This window comes from Saccopteryx leptura, chromosome 1, assembly GCF_036850995.1.
Source record: "Saccopteryx leptura isolate mSacLep1 chromosome 1, mSacLep1_pri_phased_curated, whole genome shotgun sequence".
Taxonomy (NCBI): Eukaryota; Metazoa; Chordata; class Mammalia; order Chiroptera; family Emballonuridae; genus Saccopteryx; species Saccopteryx leptura.
The window spans coordinates 92,171,690-92,194,970 of NC_089503.1; the positions used below are offsets into that span (position 1 = coordinate 92,171,690).

At 34.9% G+C, this 23,281-nt stretch overlaps 1 protein-coding gene across 1 annotated transcript in view; it reads right to left on the reverse strand.

Annotated features, from left to right (window-relative positions):
* The window catches only part of GUCY1A2 (guanylate cyclase 1 soluble subunit alpha 2), a 324,452-nt gene that overhangs the window by 66,762 nt on the left and 234,409 nt on the right, over nt 1–23,281 (reverse strand). Inside the window, exon 6 of the mRNA XM_066371589.1 lies at nt 17,699–17,842. Within this exon, the coding sequence (XP_066227686.1) occupies nt 17,699–17,842 (144 nt within the window). The remainder of the gene's footprint in view (nt 1–17,698; nt 17,843–23,281) is intronic.

Sequence of the window (23,281 nt, forward strand, 5' to 3'; positions counted from 1 at the left end):
GAATAACTAAAGTGAAAGCAACTGTGAGTTGATGCTTCTGATCCTCTCTCTCCTCCCTTCCTGTTGTTGTTTGGTCATAAACAGAGAAGTGGAATATAGCATAGCTAGAGGAGAAGGCTTTAAAAGAAAATGATAATTTTATGTTAATATAAAAGGAATTTTGTTGACACACAAGGGCCAGTGAGGGGGAGAGATGCAAGAGGCAGAGGAAAGATAATTTTTAAAAAAGGACTATGTTAGAGAGGGGTGTGTTCATACTGATGTCTTCTATCATTTCATTTAATTAGGAAAAAAAGGGTCTGTTAAGAATTCAAGTAGTAAGGTTAAGAGACAAATTTAAAGACAGTAAAGAATATTCGCAATAGTTACAGCTAGGGAATAGTAAAAGGACATCCCTGAAAATTTAGGGACCAGGTGAGTTCAAAAGGAATGCATTGTTAATGAGTATTTAATTACCATGATTGTATCACTTTCTCCATTAATGTTCTTAACTGAAAAAAATTCTTAACTGAAACCACATCAATGCACTCTATTATTTTCAAAAAGAAATATGTTGTTTGAGATGAGATAGAAAAGCCCTGGGGATTCAAAAGGGTACTCATTTACATACTGATGTTTTTTTCTCTTGAAAAATTAACAACTGACCCAGCTTAATAGTAGGAAATGCTGAAGGTTAGAAGAAGAAATCTACTTGTTAACTTTGACCAAATTCCTATAAATAGTTGTCACAAAATCAAGAGAGTTTCTTACAGAAGGAAGACTTAGATACTGGGAAAAAGAAACGTTTAATAATTTTTTTAAAAATTAAAAGGAAACAGTAAAAATAGTAATATTCTGTTAACAGAGATGTGACACTCAAATGTCAAAAGAATTGGACCTCTGCCACAGATTTATACTATATTTTTTACTTCTTTAATATAATAATCTTAAAAACACTCTTTCCAAATGATATTTCTTCTAGCATAATGAACAGTTGTTAGGAAAAGAAAACTTCAGAATTATTTCTCCTTCTTTTGGTTGGCCTTATCTTCTTCATTAGCTTCTTTGGCAAACTTAAAATGTTGAGATTCCACTGCTAACTAGTTATATAATTTTTTTCTACCTGTCTTCTTATAGGTGGAATGAGAGAGTTGTCCTCCGAATTTTCTTTTAAAATCTTACAATTACCAATTGTTAGCTATTTATAACTGAATTTCCTAAACCCTTACATAATCATCATTTTGTAATTTATCTCCAATTAGTTCTGGCTTAAGTATACTACAAGGAAAAAAAAAAAGGCATTTTAGCCCCAGGTCACTTAAACTGAAATATTAATTGAATGTCATAAATGCTTTACCAGACAATAGCGGCAAATCACAAAACACTGGGATTCTTTAGACAAATACATTTGGCTCTAGAATCTGTCATTTACTGGTCATAACAATGCTATAAAGCTGGCTAGAATCATGATTTCCTGAGATAATTTTTTCAAATCAAAATATCAATCTACTTAAATGCACTAATAAATTTTTCCAATTTAAAATAAGGATTAGTTATTTTGAAGCAACTATTTGAAGGCATAAACAATCCTTCAAGCATCAAATTTAAAAGGTAATCTTTGCCATAATTATTTACGGTTGATATAATATGCTTAATTTTTGATAGAGTTTATATTTTTAAAATATGGTATGAGTTTTGCTTTACTGGGCTTGCTTTCTAATCATAAGATGAGAATTTTCATAAATTAGAGTTAAAAAATAAAGTAAGAGAAAAGAAAAAGTATAGGTAATAATGTTTGGCTATAGATTGCAATAATAACATGAACTAAATAGTGAAGAGTAGTTTTAATATAGCACAGGATGCTCTATTGCGTAGAGTAAAACAACATAACTTCATATATACTCAACAGATAATGAAGCAGTTCCAAAATATTTCATTGTACTTCTGGTAACAAATTACTAATTTCTGTCTGAATAGTAAAGGTAAAATATGAGCACGGGATACATTTAGTGTGTTTCAAAAGGACACAATTCCGAATATGAAATTTTAAAGAGAAACATGAGAAAATAAAAAAAGGAATGGAGACTACTAAAATTTATACAAATACCAAAAGCTAGTGTACCTACACTAGGTAATTTACACGGCAAAATTTTGGCAAAAAGAATATTGATTTGAAAAGCAAAAGATCAGAGAGAAGAAATTATAACACAAAGAAATAACTGTCAATATCATAACAAATAAATAAAATTCTCTTCACTTGGTAATATTTAATTAAAATTTATTTGAGCGTGCATGTCTAGAATATCAAATAATTTCTGTAACTAATAAAACAGTTGTAGTCTGAGACACCTGGACCCCAGAAAAGGAACACAAGTCTGAATGCAGAAATTTACCAATGCTGAAGAATTATCATAAACAAATCATTTTTTGGACTAAATGCATTAAGTAAATTTAATTATTTGATCTACTTTCTATATAAAGCAGTTAAACTAATTCTAATATTTTACATTTCCAGTTGTGTTCCTCTGAAAATGTTTTAATTGCCATCAGTTCTGTCCCATTTAAATTTACAGTAATGATCTGTGACTCATTAATCAGAAATTTGCTCATATTAATTTCTGCCAGTATAGCTCTCTTCTGTGACCATTATTTCTACCATCCCTAATTATCATGGCCAAATGTCTGTCAGCACAACTGTGTGAACAAGAGATGATGCTCTTACCAATTTTTAGCTAAAAAAAATTTTTACCCTTTTCAGTTTTAGGCAATGTCTTGCTGATTATTCCTTATAAATAAAATACACAGGGAAAAGCTCACTCTTATTTTCTTTTAAAGTTATATTTATGAGTTTTTAAAAGTATAGGTAGCTAGCCTGTCCAGGCAGTGGCGCAGTGGATAGAGTACTGGACTGGGATGCCGAGGACCCAGGTTCGAGACCCCGAGGTCGCCAACTTGAGCGCGGGTTCATCTGGATTGAGTAAAAGCGAACCCAAGGTCGCTGGCTCCAGCAAGGGGTTACTCGGTCTGCTGAAGGCCCACGGTCAAGGCACATATGAGAAAGCAATCAATGAACAACTAAGGTGTTGCAACGCGCAACTAAAAAAACCAAACAAAACTAATGATTGATGCTTCTCATCTCTCTCCGTTCCTATCTGTCTGTCCCTGTCTATTCCTCTCTCTCTGTCTCTGTAAAAAATAAATAAATGAATAAATAAATAAATAAAAGTATAGGTAGCTATAAAGAAGAAAAGAAAAACCATCCATGAAGGCATGGTCTGTGTAACTCCTACTGGTCTAAAGTCACATACAGTGATTGATGTACACATGGAAAATTTAAACAAATCTAAAACTTCAAGGTTAAAAGTGTAAAAAAAAAAGAGCCTTTCCTAAATTAACTAGTATTTTAACTAGTATCAACAGTTTTATGTATAAATATATTATTTATAACAATATTATCTGAGTAACTCTTAGGTAGCCCATAAAAAAATCGCAAGCACTTCTCTGAAATTGAGGGAGAAAGGGAACCTGAGGGGTCCTGGGGGGGTCCTGGGGTGGGTTGCACTAGAGATGAGGAAACTGACTCAGAAAGGAAGGGAAACAGAAGAGGAGGCAGAGAACCACACTCACGTCAGTAGAAACAATTGCTTGAAGCCCTGAGGAAAATGTGCCATTTGTTTTCTCTCTTCCATGTTCATACCCTTTCTTAAGTAAGATGCCAAGCACACTGAAATAACTAAACATAGGCTACTGACTACTTAACACAGCTTTCAGATTAATAATCAAGGCAAACAAGTTGAAAGGAATTTTAGGGTCTGGAAATCTGGGCAGCTGACTGAATTTTTAACTGAACGGATTTAGGTGACCAGTGTTTTGGTGTTGTGTGGAGAGAATCTTGTTTTAATGAAAGCCAGGAAACAAGCAGATTAGTATTTGGCACTCCTGCAGTTAGTCTGCAACTCAATTATGTAGCTTTGCACATGACAGAAATTCAGTAAATGTTGGTTGGCTGGGTGATCAAACCATTTTACTGTATTTTTCATTTCCAGTCAGTGCTTTGGTTATTATAAATCTAAAAGTGATCTTGGATAACTTCATATGCAAGAGGCCAACTGAACATGTTTTTTTTTTGAATATATGTACCCTGATTTATTGAGTCAACCCATTAAAATTAATAAAAATTTATTTATAAAAAAAAAAGAGGCCAATTGATACAATGTTTCTTTTGCATTCTCAGTTATGGTTTTAAATCTCTGTTTTCCGGGTTTCGGATTATTGCCACAAAGAAGAGATTGGATCTTCTAGAAGCTAATATTACAGAAGTTTATATTTCAATATTATTCCCCACTGTTTTTCTTCAGAGATTTTGAAATTTTATAAAACCACCAATTTGGGGCTCCTAATCTTAAATGCAGACATAATTATTCACATTATTTCAACATTTCCATGGACAGTATTGTCAACAGAGTTTGCCTCAAATTAGGATGCTTTCAAGTCATTGCACTGCTCTTACATTTGAACGTTCCTTTCTTTAAAAAAAGGGGGAAGAGCAGTAATATTTTCAAGGGAGTTTAAAGTTATCATTTTAGTCATAAGATTAGAAATCATATATTGCAATTATACTGTGGGAGACAGTAAAAAGCAATGGTTAAGAGCATGGACTTTGAAGTCGAACAGATTTGAATTCCAATTCTGAATCCACTCATTCTTTTTACCTGATTACTCTTATTTGACAACAAGTTTCTTAACCTTTCTGAGTCTTGGTTTTATCATTTGTAAATAAGGACAACTGATTCATGATCCATTACTATTTTATCATTTGCACGATAACATGTAATACACACATTAGTCCCCCACCCCATCTGCTGCTCACTTTCCCAGGTTTCAGTTATCCACAGTCAACTGAAAATATTAAATGAAAATTACAAAAATAAACAATTCATAAGTTTTAAATTGGGAGCTGTTATAACAAGCATAATGAAATCTCGTGTTGTCGACTTCCATCCCACCTGGGATGAGAGTCATCTCTTTTTCCAGTGTACCACACTGTATTCGCTACTCTCCCAATCACTTAGTAGTCTTACTTAATAATGGCCCCATTGCACCAAAGTAGTGATGCTGGCGCTTTAGATATGCCAAAGAGAATCTGTAAAGTACTTTCTTTAGGTGAAAAGTTGAGTTTTAACTTAATAAGAAATGAATGAAATTGTATTCTGAGCTTGCTAAGATCTATAGTAAGAACAATTTTTCTATCCATGGAATTGCCCAATTTATAAATTAAAAGGTATCATAGTTGTATATATACAAAAACATACTATATAGAAGATACATATATTTCACAAATATTAAAATACACTTAACGCAAACATATATAAATGTGATCAAATTAACTATATGTGTGTGTACACCACAGAAAGAGAGAGGACACCTGAGAGAGACAGGTGCACACATTCTAGCTTAGCATGACGGCTGGCACACAGGAAACGCTTATGAGAAGCGACTCTTGTTAAGGGTTCAGGCAACAATTCTACTCTAGGTTTTCTGGTGAGGTATTGGCAGGTTTGGTCTAAGGTAAGATCAAAGGTATTTTAATTTTTAAGCAGATATATCTATGTTCAAATTTAGTTTTGCATTTGACTAACTGCATGCTTTTGGTCAAATTATGTAAATTTCTAAATCTCAAATTCTTCAAATGTAAAATAGGATGAATCAAACTTACTTTGCAGGGTTTTGGGGAGCAGGAATAAAAGAAAAAAAGTATCTAAACCATCTAGCACAAATCTGATATGTAGAACATTTAGGACATATATTATTTTTCCATGACCTTATATACATTCTTTAACCCCTTGAGGTCTTAATTCTTGAATTCTAAAATACATAAAAATGGCAGATGTGACCATCAGAGGGTGGTTGTGCAGATTAAATGAGATGATATATAAACTCTCAAACCAACCCCTAGCACATAATTGGTTTTCAATATCTTTCAGCTCCACTTCCTTAAATATATATAGTCTACAAAGACCAAAATAATGTAGGTCTGAATGTACAACATTTTAAATGCTCTCTCTAAAAAAAATTTAAAGTCTAAGCCAAATGTTTCTAAAAACCTAATAAAAATCAGTCAATATTAAGATGAAAACACTATTGAGAGAAATCCAAGTGATTATTTCCACTTGCTCTCTTTGTCAGTCATTTATGAGTGTTGGTTCCATAGAATGTAATTTCTGGAAGAGTCAAGGCCATACTCCATTTGCTTACCCTACAGCCCCAGTGCTGAACCAATTGTCTAAAAAACAGTAAGTATCCAAAAAACATTTGTTGAACCAATGAGTAAAGGTCATTCCTTGCAAGGTTTCAGGCAGAATCATTCAGAATCAGGCTTCATCTGAGCTAAAACAACAAACTGCCTTCAAAGTAAAGCCCTTTCATCCTCTGGAACATTATGTACATAGTCTGGCCCCATGTTTCTATCAACCGGCTGATTACATAGTCATTTGACCATCAAAATAACTGTTTCTTCTACTTCAACAAGTCTCCCACTAGGAATTATATGCTTGTATTTCAGACATTGTTGTCAAAATTATTATATTTCCCCAAAGAGTGAGGTCTGAATTAATGAGGTTTTACTACATTTATATTTTTATGGTTGGTTTAACCTTTGAACAAACACATTAAGGGCAAGTGATAAAGTAGAATAATTTCTTAGAATTAAATCGAGATGTATATTTGCTCTTGTGACATTCGTACACAAAGTGACAATTTCTGATGCAGTAGGAAGCATTACAAAAGTGCAGAAATCAATTCAGCCATTAGGAAAAAGCAAGAGTTGCTAGGAAACCATGTTCCAAATAAGGAACCTTATAGTAGTGACCCAAACAATTACCATATGCCTGACATGACATCAACACAAAGCTTAACAGATTTTTAAAAGCACTTGTGACATTGAATTGTTCATGCCATATTTGCAACTCAGCTGATTAAAAGTTGCCTTTCAAAGACTCAAAAACTCAATTGTAGGAACAGGAAAATACAAAATTAAAGTGAATTAATAACCGTAACAGATGCTTCCTAGGGCTTACCAAGTCTCTCTTGCATATTTAGGATGCATATATATTTTTGGCACATGGTATGTCATACTTAATTGAATGATGTCCATTTAATTTTAAAGGAATCTACTTTTCAAATCAGCATATTCTATTTCTATGTGTTTGCATATTCAGAAAAAAGCCTTTAAGAATATTCAACAAAATGGACATTCTGGTTATGGTTGGCTGATAAATTATAAGTGATTCTGTCTATTTTCTGGGTGCTAATTTTCAGGGGTCATTTTATTTCAATAATTTAAAAAAACTAATAAATTTACTTGAAAATCATTTTTAAATTTCATTTGGAGCTAGATATGAGATTTTCAGACAATAACCAAAGACATAAAACCTAACAGTGTGGTTAGCATGCAGAAAACACATTACTGTCTTACAATACTATCTTGCTATTTCTGCATCATTTTTGGTATTGTTAGATTTGGGAGCAATCGGTCAGTGTGCAGTACTTATATGGTATTGTTAGATTTAAGCTGCTAATGTTGACATATGTGCATGACAATTAGCCATAAAAGAGATTAAGTTGAACTGGCAAATAAAAGCTCTCTTGTGTGATAATGCCAAAAAAGGGACCATATCCCAAAACATAATGAGCCAATCTATCCCCAAAATGGGTTGGTGAAATCATATCTTAAAGTTTCCTTACGAGTGAGCATTGGCAAGGCAAAGATTCTTATTCCCTACATAAAACTCAGATAAATAAAAACATGCGCTACCTAACTACTTGGAGGCTTCATACTTCTAAAGCACACCACGTAAGAATCAAATAAAAATGAATGCCTTGCCCTGGCGGGTTGGCTCAGCAGTAGAGCGTCGGGCTGGCATGCGGGAGTCCCGGGTTCGATTCCCAGCCAGGGCACACAGGAGAAGCGCCCATCTGCTTCTCCACCCCTCCCCCTCTCCTTTCTCTCTGTCTCTCTCTTCCCCTCCCACAGCTGAGGCTCCATTGGAGCCAAGTTTGCCCGAGCGCTGAGGATGGCTCTGTGGCCTCTGCTTCAGGCGCTAGAATAGCTCTTATAGCGGCAGAGAGCGATGCCCCAGATGGGCAGAGCATCGCCCCCTGGTGGGTATGCCGGGTGGATCCCGGTCGGGAGCATGCGGGAGTCTGTCTGACTGCCTCCCTGTTTCCAACTTAAGAAAAATACAAAAAAAAAAAAAAAAAAAAGAATGCCTTTACTAATACAATTTTTTGTCTTTTGTACAAATAAATACTCCTGGGGAAAGAGTGGTACATTTTCTGAGACAGGTTAAAATAAATGAAGTAGATTATAACCTCTTTAAGCGTCCTTATCCCATAAAGATATTATTTACCAGGGAAACTTCATAAAATGTTTAAACCATGTCTCCACTAAAAATGCATTTCTCCTCTGCAAATATGCCTGACATGGCATCAACACAAAGCTTAACAGATTTTCATGTGGAAGTGTGGGGGCTGCTGCAGCAAATCAAACTGAGCAATTTTGTATTTTACACACAGTTTCATGAAAATCAATTTAACTTTTCCTTTCATTGACTTGTCTTATATTTCCTTCACTAATGTATTATTACTAGCTTTTTCATGTAGTAAAATTATGCAAATACCTTCACAAAAAACTGCATGAAAAATCTGTCTGACAAATATAACAGAACTCTTCAGCAAGGCCAGGACTTTTCAAAATGTGTGCCTGATAAACTAATGTTGATAGACAAAAAATAGTAAAAGTCTGTGACTGTATTAGACTTAGTCATGATAAAAGATAAAATAAATTAGCCATGAAATTCTATCTCACTGTCATATACATTACATATATAATATTTTGTATAAAATCATTATGCTGATTTTTTATAGAAGGGTTGTAATGTAAGGCATTAAGGGTGCTGCTATGTCTGTTAAAGTTCAGCACTATAGAACCATGCCAGAAGAGTAATTCTAGCATTAAATAAATATTTTATTCAATATATAAAAACAATTAAGTACAATATAAGACATTAAGTGAGGATTAGCCTTTGGGGGAAAAAAAAACCTCCATAATATACCATTTTAAAATATGTAGCTTCTGCATTACAATCCATAATAAAAATAAAAAAAACAAAGGAGAAATAAACAGAAAAAATAATGCAATAAGATAACTAGTGGATGTCCCCAACTCAATCTGGGCAGTGAACTTAATTGTCAAAATAGTGATGGGATATGTCCGACCAGGCAGTGTCGCAATGGATAGAGCATCAGACTGGGATGCAGAGGATCCAGGTTTGAAACCTTGAAGTCACCGGCTTGAGCACGGGCTTATCAGGCTTGAGTGCAAGCTCACCAGATTCAGTGTGAGGTTCCTGGCTTGAGCACGGGATCATAGACATGACCTCATGGCTGCTGGCTTGAGCCCAAAGGTCACTGGCTTGAGCAAGGGGTTACTCACTCTGCTGTAGTCCCCCAGTCAAGGCACACATGAGAACACAATCAATGAACAACTAAGGAGCTGCAACAAAGAATTGATGCTTCTCATCTCTCTCCCTTCCTGTCTGTCTGTCCCTATCTGTCCCTCTCTCTGTCTCTCTCTGTCTCTGTCACACACACATAAAAAAAAATAGTGATGGGATAAAACCCATTCCCCTCTCACATACATAACTGAACCCATCTCTCTTAATTTCTAATTTAAAAAATTAATCATTTTAGGTGGGATATCTCTAAAATAGATTACTTACTTCTATTCTCTTAAAGAAATATCTAATATAAATTTAAATATTCTTGAAGATTCAAGCCATGAAAATCTATCTTATTAGATAATAGAATACTAAAAAAAATAGGGAAACTTTTACATCATAAAACTTAGCATGTTTTTATTTAATAAGTTTATAGAGTGTAGCAGTTAGGAGCTCTGGCTATTTTCTTATAGTTTTATTTTCTTCACTTGTAAAATGGAACTAATGGTAATACTCCTCTTTAATAGAATGATTACATAAAAAGAACTTGAAATACTGACTCCCAGGCATACCTTTAAGTACCTTAATAGAAGTTGTTATTCTGTAGTAGCTAGTTTAAATACAGTTAAATGTTTCTGTCTTTTCTTTTTAAAGAGAATTTCATCTGTGCCTTGGGTTGAAAATAGGCATAAATGTAGATTAGTAAGGATGACTCACTGTTAGCAAAATGAAGCACATAAAAATATACATCACTTTACACTGCCATTTCTGGTAAAAACAGATTATATAATTTGGACCATCCTCTGTAGGTCAGCTCACAGAGCAATGAAAAAGTACTGCAGCAAGATACAGGGGAATATAAACCTGAGGAGAGGTGAGCACTAATTTGCATGCACTTTTCTGCCCTGGGCATCAGTCAGAAGTGATTGAGAAGGTGAGAAAATGAGCAGTACTTTTGACAACTTCACAGGACCACAGGGACAAAAACTGCCAAGGGGGGAGCAGTAAACCCTACAGACTTTGAGATGAGACCCTGACAGGCAACACCACAGGTATAAGGATGATGCCATCAACATAGGTGAGTCAGAAGTAAGTTTTCCCTCAGAAACTGAAGCCCAGCATTGCTTGCTAGAGCTTCTAGCAATTCTAAGCCAGAGCACATGTAAAATTTCCCTACAGGAGGGTAACGTCATTCTAGGTGTTAAATTATGCCTGTAATTTTAATATATAATAATCTTTAGCACTCAAAACAAAAAATAATTATGCACACAGGAGATAAGTAACATGACTAAAAATTAAGTTAAAGAATAAACATGAGCTCTAAAGAAGGGATTCATCAAGCAAAGAGCTTATATTAATTATGGCTGACATACTTAAGGGAATAAAAACAATATAAACATTTGTCAGATAAATGAAAACTTATAAAACTATAAACTGCTATGAGCAACATTAAGTATTAAATAGATAGGTTTAACAGATTATTTTCATAGCAAATTGCAAGGAGTAACTGTGAGTTAGAAGAGATCTGAAGAGAAGATATAGAAAAGCTCTAATAATTAAACAAAAGCAAAATACAAAGAACATGCTACCTTATCTACTGGTAAACTCTCAGTGAAAAAAATACTTTATAGATATTATTTTTTAAAAAACAAACCTATTTCTGGTATTATAATCTAATTTACTATAAGAATAGATCTATTAGGAAATACGTAGAAGATGATTTGAGTTTGGGTGGTGAGCAATACAATATGCAGATCATGTATCATAGAAATATACACTTGGGCCCTGGCCGGTTGGCTCAGTGGTAGAGCCTCGGCCTGGCGTACAGAAGTCCTGGATTCGATTCCCGTCCAGGGCACACAGGAGAGGCGCCTATTTGCTTCTCCACCCCTTCCCCTCTCCTTCCTCTCTCTCTCTTCCCCTCCCGCAGCCAAGGCTCCATTGGAGCAAAAGATGGCCGGGGCGCTGAGGATAGCTCTGTGGCCTCTGCCTCGGGCACTAGAGTGGCTCTGGTCGTGACAGAGCGGCGCCCCGGATGGGCAGAGCATCACCCCCTGGTGGGTGTGCCAGGTGGATCCCTGTCGGGCAAATGTGGGAGTCTGTCTGACTGCCTCCCCGTTTCCAGCTTCAGAAAAATACAAAAAAAAAAAAAAAGAAAGAAAAAAGATATATACACTTGAAACCTATACAGTCTTATTAAACAATGTCACTCCAATAAATAATAAAAAATAAAAAAGAAAAGTAAAGAAAATATATTTAGTCATAAATTTACCAGTGATGTTATATTGTGTTTTTGTATATTATTGCTACATTAAAACAATGATTTACTAAAAATACCATTATGTGCATTAGCTAGATTAAAAGTAAATTCAAATGTGTTTATTGCATAAACACGAGAAACAAGGATAACTGGTTTTATTTAGTTATTTTTTGAGAGAGAAGAGAGTGATAAACAGACAGGAAGGGAGAGAAGATGAGAAGCATCAATTTCTAGTTACTTTCACTTTAGTTGTGCATTGATTGCTTCTTGTATGTGCCTTGACCGGGGCTGAGCCACTGTCCCCTTGCTCAAGCCAGAGACCTTGGGTTTTTCACACCATTTGGGATCATGTGGAGAATTCCCCCAACTCAAGTCAGAGCTGACGCCTGCATTCAGAGCCAGTGACCTCAGGGTTTTGAACCAGCAACCTCAGCTTTCCAGGTTGATGCGTTATCCACTGTGCCACCGCAGGTCAGGCTGGGTTCAGTATCTTAATAGTGAGTTCATAGTATACAATGCCTATGCAGTTCTTTCAGACTACTTAGGTTTATCACCTTAGATATCCTTAGATATAGATTCTGGAAGTAGAAAGTTTCAAATAAGTATACACACTTCCAGATTGAAAGTACAATTAGGATTTTATAAATAAACAATTATTAAAGAATCACAGAGAATTAATCTAAACTATCAAACAGCTTTTCTTTTTTCTAAATAGAGTCTTGGGCTGTACACTCACAAGGTTAATTAAGTATTGCAATATTTGCAAGGAGCAAATCCCTTCAAATATTAAAATAACAACACCAAGTTTCCTTTTAAATAACAACTATTTTTAAATTAATTGGAATATATTTATTTCATAATCTCAAAAAATTCTGTAAGCTCACTAGAAAACTTAATTGAAGCTTAAGTAGCTAAAATTTAATGTGTTATGGTACATTTAAATTGCACAATAATATTCCTGCCTTTGAACTAGACAGTAAAAAGAAACTCATAGCATTTTCCTGATTTGCAATTAAGATGGCTAAACATGTTAGTATTACAACATGATCACACAATGTTTTTTTAAACTATATTTCACAGTCTCTATAATTGCCTCATTATATAAAATGTACTGTTCACTGAATTAATTAAGATAATTTGCATTTGTATGCTTATGTAATGAAATTCAATGAAAATCTTTTTTAAACACTGAAATCCAACAGTTCAAATTATGTCTGGACACACTAACTCAATCTTCTTCAAAAGCTTTAAATCGTGAAAATGCTACCTTTCTAACGTATACCTGCACTTAATCACAAACTCTGGTCAATCTTCAACCCAGCTTGAAAAAGCACAAACAGTAGTACATGCTTTGTTATTTTAATCAAAGAGTGGTTGAATTATTAGTAAAAGTTTTCAGCATTAAAAACTCTATTCAAAATACTTTAAGATTAGGTTTACAAATTAATGAACAGAATGAAATTATATAATTTTCTAGTAAAATTACCACATAGCTAGTTCAAAGGAGAGAGATATGAATCTGATTTTATTTTTCTTCAATAATCTATTGTTTAAGCTATAAGAAAATCAGATTTTCTCTAGAGAGAAAAATGTGAAATAGGCATAATGCTGGTATTTCCATATATTCATCCAATAGAATAAACATCATATTGATGAACTACAAAATGCATTCTTAATTACTATTTCTAAAAGCATTAATTTTAAAATCACTATTTTTAAAATTTGAGTATTATAAACTGAAGAAGTGAAATGCTATATGCTGTTTTTTTAATTTAAAAATTAATCCAATTTTACAGTTCATGATACAAGGACATTACTAATCATTTGCAAGCAATTATAGTTGATAGTTCATTTTCTTATTTCCCATCATGACAGGTACCTCAAAATTTTATAAGGCATATAAAATTTTTCAATTTATTTTTCAAAATTTGAGGTAGTTATTTTTTAGCAAGTATTGCAGTTCTAAAAGCTTAAATTTTAACTAGCCTAAAAATGTGGACAGTTTGAAGTAAATAACCAACTGAAATGTATCAATTCTAATATAACATCGAAGCATTTTTTATTTATTTTTTATTTTTTATTTATTCATTTTAGAGAGGAGAGGGAGAGACAGAGAGAGAGAGGAGAGACAGAGAGAGAGAAGGGGGGAAGGAGCTGGAAGCATCAACTCCCATATGTGCCTTGACCAGGCAAGCCCAGGGTTTCAAACCAGCGACCTCAGCATTTCCAGGTCGACGCTTTATCCACTGTGCCACCACAGGTCAGGCCACATCAAACCATTTTAAATGAAAGATTCTTTCAAATAAGTTTGGGAATGTTCCCATGGCACCAAGTTAGAAGCCAATTCAAAATCAAATTAATATGCTGAAAAAACAATCCCAAGCCATGCAAATAATATAAATTAATAATGAAGCTAAAATTATTATGGTAGTTTTATTATTTTGAATTCTCTTTCTGCATTCTTATTAAATCTTTAGGGACATTTCCTCTTCTGATTTAATAAGACTATCTGATTCATAAGACAGAGCTAATATTATATCCCACAAATGGAAATATAGATGAGCACACATTTCCCTGCTTTTGTTCTTTGGTAATTTAAGTTTGCTTTGACAATGATGAATCAATACAAATATTGTATCTCCTATAAAAGAAAATCCAACCTAGAAAAACAATCCCATATGGTAACACTGCCTGGCAGGTAGTCTTGAAAATGTAAGAGCTGGTATGAATTCAGCGTGGAATGTGTATACTTGAAGTTAGCAACAGATCTGAGACAGCTTCCTTTTGTTGGTTGGTTTTTCCTGACAGTGATAGGAATGTCATTCACATACTTGAATAATCAGATAATTATGTCCTGAGGGGACAAACTAGATTTATTAAAAATGTTCCATGATTTTTACTGGTGGGAGTCTCTCTCTTTACACTTCTTAAAGTTGTCAAATGTAAACATAGATTCACATTAAAGAATAGTAACAAAACGAATAATTTTGCACTCTAACCCCTATGTCCACTTTCCCTACTGCCTCCTGCCTCTTGCCATCACCTCTCTCTCCCTTGGAGATAAGCATCACCTTGAATTTTGTATTAATCATTCCCTTTCTTTCCTTTACACTTTTTCCATCAATGCAGGTATTCCTAAATAACCATATTTTTTTCAATTTTCCCAGTTTTGAAATTCAATTAAATGTGATAATACTGCAGCATTCCTTCATGACTTGCTTTTTTTGATCAATATTATGTTTTTGGCATTCATCCATGTTGATGTCAATAGCTGAAGTAGTTCGTTTTCCCAACTGTATGGTATTCCAAGTAATATATATATGCTAGTTTATCTGTTTTATTAAGGGGATATTTCAGTAATTTCCAGTTTGAGAATACTATGAAAAGTACTGCTGTGAATAATCCTGTGTGTGACTTCTGCTACATATGCACAAGTACTTCCTTGGGACAAACATCGAGGAAAGGGATTGCTGGGTTGTAGGAGAGGCACAAAGTAAACTTTACTAGTTAAGGCCAAAGACAGTACAGCATATATACTTTCATTAGCTGTGTGTGACATTTCCTGCTGCTCCATGTCTTCACCAACAGCCCAGACTTTCCAAGTTGTGCCAAACTAGTAGATGAAAAAGTATAGTGTTATCAATATATAGTAATCTGATTACTGATGAGGTTAAACAAAGATACTTTTTTGGTTAAATGTGTCACAACAAATTCTCTTAGTTTGTGTTTGTCATTTTATTCTCTGTACGTATTCTCTGAAAAACTGGAGGTTTACATTTAAATATAGTAAAATTTATACACATTTTCCTTTACGATTTGAAAGTTTTTGACATGACTATTTGAAAAAATATTCTTTATTTTATGTCAAAAAATTTAATTGTAAATTTATAGTTTTATAATATGCTCTTTCATATTCAACCCACCTAGAATTGCTTTATATATAGACTCATAAGCTAGAGATTCAACTTTAATATTTTTCTTCTACATGGATAACCAATTGTCCCAAACAATTTATCGAACAGCCCGTCCTTTCCCAAATGATCAACATCATCTTTGCCATTTATCAAGTCTCTTTTTCTCTAATGTGTTGAAATCTCATTAAGATATGTTTAGCTTTGGATTCCTGATTTATCTTTTATAGAGTTCTTTAGGGTTATTATATCTGTAAATGGATTAATATCTTTTAATAGTTCCAAAATCATTTCCTTTTTGCATTCTCTCTATTAACTCCATTTGGAACCCCAACTGGACATAAATTACATCTTCTCACTCTTCTATAACTCCTCCATATTCTCCATTTTATATTCTGATTCATATTTCCCCATGTTTAATTCTCTAAATTTTTTAAAAATTATTGTTTTATTTATTTTTTAATTATTTATTTGTGTGAGAGAGAGAGAGACATCAATCTGTTCCAGTATGTGCCCTAACTAGGGATCAAACTGGCAACCTCTGTGTTTCCAGATAACACTCTAACCAATGGAACTATCTGACCAGGGCAATTCTCCAAACTTTATGGGTAATTTGTTCAGTTCTAACTTTTAGTCTAATTTTTTATTCAGTTGTGTCTAATCTGATTTTAAATTCATCCCCTGGGCTTTTTTTTTTTTTTTTAAGTTTTATGTGGATTTCTTACAAGTTCTCTGGTTCTTTTTCAGATCTGCTGTTTCTACCTCACATTTCAAAGTTTCTCTTTTATTTATTTAATTATATTAAACGTTGTCAATTTAATTCTGCCTGAAAATCATGATATCTGACAACACTCCAGTTCTGTTTTTCTCATCTACTATTTCTACTGGCCCTTAGCTATATAGTATTTTGTTTTCCTGTGTGAGTGTGTATGTGTTTTTATTTGTTTGTTTTTTAAAATCAGTCACTGATTTCCCAGAACACATTATCTGTGGAAATTCTCTGAGGATAAGGTTGAAGATATCTTCCTCAAGGGAGGAAATAATGTTTTCTAGTTTCCTACTATTACTGTTGATGACAGAGAATCTAATTTAAAATCACCACTTAAATTTTGTTCAATCTATACCTATAATGTGATTGGCACATTTCTCTTTTTACAATGACTGTAGTGTTGTGCTTAAAAGTCTTTAGAAAACATTTAAAAAATATTTAGCCTTGCCTTTTAATAGTTCAGTCAGAAGGGACACTTGGGGTATCTTAACTTGTCATAATGCTAGAACTAGAAATGTACTTACATTTTAAGATTTGATTTTCTCTAATTTTTAAAACTCATATTGAGCTGTTATAAAAAGGCATACTTAAATTCCGGGTTACTTTTCCAAATACAAGATTTCTGTCTTATAAGGATTCATAGCAATGACATATCTGGGATCCAAGGAGTTCTGGCAAAATTATCACTATGTGACCCGATCCATTCCCAGAGAGCCATCAGTACCAAAAAGAGAGGTTACATTTCCCATTTTTTAAGTTTCCTCAGTTAGTAGACTCTAAACTCCAAGCTCTGTCACATAACAATTGCAGAAGCAACTCTAAGGCCTGAGGCTCCGTGAGGAAAACCTGTGCGCTGCCCACAGGAGGGTATCCAGGTCTCCCATCTTCTTGTTTCCTTGGTTTTCATTTTTCTGGGTTATTTCTCAGAGACTGACTTTTACCATCATTCTTGATTGGATTTGGTGACTCAGTCACTGAAAGCAAATTCTTTCCCTTGGCCTAATCCTTTAACTCCTTCATTTTCTCCAAGGTAATCTATACAACCTTATTTTATAATGTATAAAAAAATAATAATCCTTTCACACATCTTTTCCTATTTTAGACCATATGCCATGTGTTCTTTTCCTGAATCTATGAGTCATCTCTAGCTATTCCTCAACCTCCTTGAGCACCTGACTTATCCAGATCTGTAAATTACAGCACATAGAATTTAGAAGCGAATTTCTTGTTCCCTGGGTTTAAACATACATTTCTATTCAAATGATACTGTTGAGAGAGTTACCTGAATTGGCCTTCCATCCGGGGTCAGCACCTCTTCTGAAAGCTCCATCATCTTCAGGGCCATCAGAGCAATGGGCTTGGCATGGCAGAGGCTTTTCCTGTGGAGCCCTGCAGCAACGCAGTATGCATCACCTATTGTTTCCACCTGCAGCAAGCAGACAAAGTAAATGCAAACATATGATAATGAGCTGGAATAGAAATGATTCGTTATCTGCAATCACAAATGCTGCTGAAAAACGTGTCCACAAAACATCGATAAATTAAGCAATTAGACAACTGTGCATAATCACAGCAGAGTTTGCAAACAGCCACAGCCAAATGCTGATGTCTCACTCCAGGGCTGTTCATCAACATTATCACCTTGGAGGATCTGAAATTGAGAACAACTAAAATACAAAATAATTATCCTCTGCAAAAATAGAATTGTCGGTATTTGACCAGGACAATTTCCAAATAATGACCTTTTCCAAAGCTACCCTCTCATCCTCCTCAAACTTTCAATACTGGTTAGACTTGAGAAACGAGAAATTAATATGCAAAAACACACCCATAATCCTTTAGTTTTAGATTAATCACGTAAAAGAATTTATTTTAGCACCTAATAGAATCTCATTCCCATTACATTCTTCTCCCTTCCCTCTGGGCTAATGCTCAAGAAATACTTAGGAGGTTTCTTGGAAATTGGGGCAGAGTGAGAAGGGAGAAGTGTGTGTTGTAGGAGAAGGTGATTATGGTACTAGAGCTAGGATCAGCCTAACAGACCACTGCATACAATAGGGCAGTCAATAACCCAGGTCCCATGAGACTCATGCCACCTCAGTCCTTCAATCCACCAGTCCTAGGTCTGTCTTCCTTTGAACTTTCTAGGATTTGTGAACAAGACCTTGGGGAGGGGCACAAGAGCAGAGTGTCAGAAAACTCTGGCAGTCTACCTTGCTGGACAATCTCTCTCTCCCTCTGGATAGTATCAAGAGGAGAGATAAATTAGAAAGTCTGTTTTCTAATTAGTCTAAATCCAAGTTTTGCTTTCTGGTTTTGGCTGCTAGTGTTAGAAACAAAAAGAGAGGGACAGGGGTGAAGGGAGAGAGAAAGGGGGAGGAGACAGGAGAGGCAGTGGATAAGATAATAGGCAGACAGATAAAGCCTAAAGATGACAAAACGTCTTCATTTACCTCCTAGCACCTCACAGAGCACTTGGTCACTGGGTCATAATCAGGTGAGTGAAAGGGGGCTGGCAAATGTGCCTTATATTCGTTAAAGATTGACTTGTCTCTGCTATAGAAATTTATTTAAAAGAACAACTTGAACTTGTAGCCTGTCCTGAAATATCTGGACTCTTCCATTCCTATGAACCTCAGCAAATCTGCATCGTAGCTCTTAAGCATGGTTATTAAGATGGGTTATTCCAAAAGGTGGTAGGTAACCCAGAATGTGGATACATTTTGGTGATGAGTCTTGTACCTTCACCCAAGTGCCAAAGCATTTGTCCAAATGTGGGCTTCGGCAGGAGGAAGGCCCTGTCAGCCTGAGCATTCACTGTCTCCAAATCCAGACTGAAGAAAGTCCTTAAAGAGATCACACTCAGTGGCCATGGCCTTATCACCTCCTTCACCTCTGCCACTGTGTATCTTTCAGAACTTCTACTCCTCTTCCATAAACATCGTCCCTGCCATCTTCTCTGTATCTCCTTCTCCCCACTGGTTCCCTCTCCAGCACTCCTGTCTCTACCTTCCTTCCATTACTTTCCTCATCTCTTCTGTTGACGTTGAGAATGTACACTTGTCAGTCTCACTTTTTTTAGCCAAATGCCCACAGCAGGTATTGCTTGAGACCTCTACCCCAGTGTGAACTAGATCTCTGTAGAGTGTTCCTCCCAACATTAACAGGATACGGCAGGGGTCTCCCTCCTGAGAGCAGGTCACTCTTCAGTGCCAGAGGTTCTAGAGATAACCGAGGCATCTCAGGTGATGCCTGGCAGGAAGGGGTAACCTGAATATTGCCACACTCCTGCCACCCAAAGAACGGGGCACAATGTCAGGATGCGCAATATAAATTTTATTAATTGATTTAAATTACATCTAGTTTCTACATTTATAGGTTGGAACTGTCCTTTAAACAAGTTTTTCAAATGTAAAACTCAGGACCACCTGCAGAAGTACTTGCTGAAAATTACCATATTTTTTGCCTCAGAAGACACACCTGACCATAAGACACACCTAGGGTTTTAAGGAAGAAAATAAGAAAAAAAATATTTTGAACCAAATGATGTGTTAAAATATTTAATAAAATATACCACAATAATATTTCAACAATGTATACTCAATAGCAATATTAACAACCATTAGCACTGTTATTGACAAATGAGAAGAGACTTTAATGTTCAAATTCTCTTCTAGTTGTCCGGGAACCTGCAGCAGCTAAAAAAAATGAACATTTGCTTCATAAGACGCACAAGTATTTTCCCCTCCACTTTTGGGGAAAAAAGTGCATCTTATGGAGCAAAAAATACAGTAGATCCCCAGACCTACCTAGATCTACTAAGTCAAAATCTAAATATAAGGCCCAGCTATATGCATTTCCACATGCTCTTGGGTATATTTTATGATTCTCAAAGTTTGAAGACTTATGGTATATAATGTGAGTTAAAAATATTAAAATATTCACCTAGATATTCACCATTTTTAAGAATCAGTGAGCTTTCAGATAAAAAGTAGTACTATCTTGAACCCCAGCCATTCTCGTACACTCCTTCTCTCTCTTCCTTTCTACCAACAAAGACAAAAAACTTCTCTAGACATTTTCTTATTTGTCAGAAATTTAGACTACAAGTCGTAGCCCAGACACACACACACACACACCCCAAATGTTTAGAGTCACCTGGCACAGCAGGTATTCAATGATCCAAAGAAAGTTTGAGTTTAATTAAATATATCCAAGTGAACTGTGCAAAATGGTTTGGCAATTCATATGGAAACAACTTTAACTAAAAATTTATTAATAAAGCTTTAAAAAATCCCTTCGTTCTTTAAAAAAAAAAAAACCTATCTAATCACACTCATTTTGGTTGATGTTTCTGACCCAAATACCACTTCTTTTAAGGATGTCTCTATAGTGCTCAGCTGATCCAGCATTGGAAAGGAGGTCAAGGATATAAATAGAACAGTGATTTGGCCTGGGAACTATTCCCAAATGAGGGGAAATAGAATCCAAATGACTGCCTATCAGAAAAAGCTCTTCTCCTGATGAAACTCTCAGTAGGTCTATCAAAGTAAACTCCTGTTCCTGTCCAGGAATCTCAATCGTGTAGAAAATGCTGCTGGCAGGCTTCACGTTTTTTATCATATAGACCAGCTGTTCTCAACCACCAGTCTGTGAACAGAGAGGCCTTGGTTCACCAAGAATTTCATATGGGTCCACAAAAGAGTTATCCATGTTGACGTTGTATGAAGAGTACGGACGTAGTGATTATAGACCCCATAATCTTCATACAGCATCAGGTGGTGAACTCTTTAACTGATGGTGGTTGAAAACCACTCATATACTGACGCAAGTTAGCAAAGAAAAGTGTTTTGAAAGCCTCACTCAAAATTTCTTTTTAAATTCTCAAGTCAGATACGAGCAACTAAAAATTTCTTTCTGCTGTACTATCATCTAAAATCGTCAATAATAATCGTCCAGTTTTCCACTGTTATCCATCACTGTCACTTTTAGTCCATGCCCCAATCAAAATGAAACTTTCTGTACCTTCCACCTGGTGTTTATACGCAAAATTATTGCTCCACCTGGAATCCATTCATCCACTCTTCCTAAAAATAATTATTGTCTATTATTTTCCAGGGATTCTGGATATGCCAAAACTTTAAACATGTTCCCAGAGTATGATAAATGTCTGTTATAATTTTCGGTAAATATATAACAAATTCTAAATAACGTTAGTTGATGTCACCATAGTGAATAGTTTTAAGACTTTCTATAAAGCTACAGTAATCAAGACAATGTGGTATTGGTGGAGGATAAATAAATAGATCTGTGGAAAAGAATAGAGTTCCCAGAAATAGACCCCTATAATATAGTGACTAATCTTTGAAAGTTGTGCGGAAAGGCAACATGTGGAGCAAAGACAGTTTCTTCAACAAATGGTACTGGAACAACCGGACATTCACATGGAAAAAAAAGAAAGAAAGAAAGAAAATGAAAAACGAAAAGATTCCAGACACAGACCTTACACCCTTCACAAAAATTAACTCAAAAAGGATGACAGACCTAAATGTAAAATAGAAAATGATAAAAGTCCTAGAAGATAACATTAAAGAAAACCTAGATCACCTTGGGCTCTGTGATGCCTTTTTAGATACAATAACTAAGACACAATCTATAAAAGAAGAAACTAAAAGACTAAACATTATTAAAATTAAGAGCTTCTGTGCTGTGAAATAAAATATCAAGAGAACGAGAAGACAAGCCACAGACTGGGAGAAAATATTCGCAAAAGACACATCTGATAGAGGATTGTTATACAAAGATTTTAAAAACTCTTAAAATTCAGCAATAAAAAAAAACCAAATCCTGATCTTAAAAAGATGGTCAAAGGCCTTAACAGACACCTCATCAAAGAAGATATACAGATGGAAAAAATTCATATTTTGGAGGCTGAGAAATCCAAGATCAAGGTATTAGCTGATTCAGTTCAGTTCACTGGTGAGGGCTCCCTTCCTGGCTTGCAGATGGCCACCTGTATCTTTATGTGGCAGAGAAAATTTTGGTCTGTTCCTCTTCTTATATGGATACTAATCCCATCATGGTTGCCCCTTCCTCCTAATCTCATCTGAACCTAATTACCTTCCAAAGGCTCCATCTCTGAATACCATCACATTGGGAGATAGACTTCAACAAATACATTTTGAGAGAGCACAAACATTCAGTTCATAACACTTAATATTACAAAATTCAAAAACATTAGTCTCTTAGCAACTGTCAGCACTCTAGAAAATTAGAAATCAATGGAAATAAAAACAACCATCGCAAAATACTTGTGATAAATTCAGTAAGACACTTTATCATTTTTGATTTCTGCTTGGCAATCTAAATTATTTTAGCCTTATAACTTTCATAATTTGCCATAAGAGTAAAAGAAAATGTTCTCTGTATATAGAGGAAAAACAATTCCAGACATCATAGCATATAATATAGAAAAATAAACATTTTAGGTTCAGTTTGACAGTGTTCGTCATAGACATTGCACAAGTGAATATTACTTAGAGAAACACTGTTATCTTCATAAATTTTATATTGTAGCCCAGGTTATTTAAATAAAACTGACCCATGAAGATGAACTATGGATCCATCTTCAAGAAAGAAGAGGAATGTCAGAGAAATGGTGCTATGAGGGGTGCTCACAATACCTCTCTCTGAACTTTCAACAAATTCAACAACTAGAGACAGAAATAATCCCAGGAGCATCTGAAATACACATACATCAAACAAAGGTATGATTGGGCAAAAAGGTGGCTGAATATATATAATCCACTCTAAAGGAAATAAGACAGAGAATGGAGTATTCTGCTTTCCTCACTGATCAAAGGAA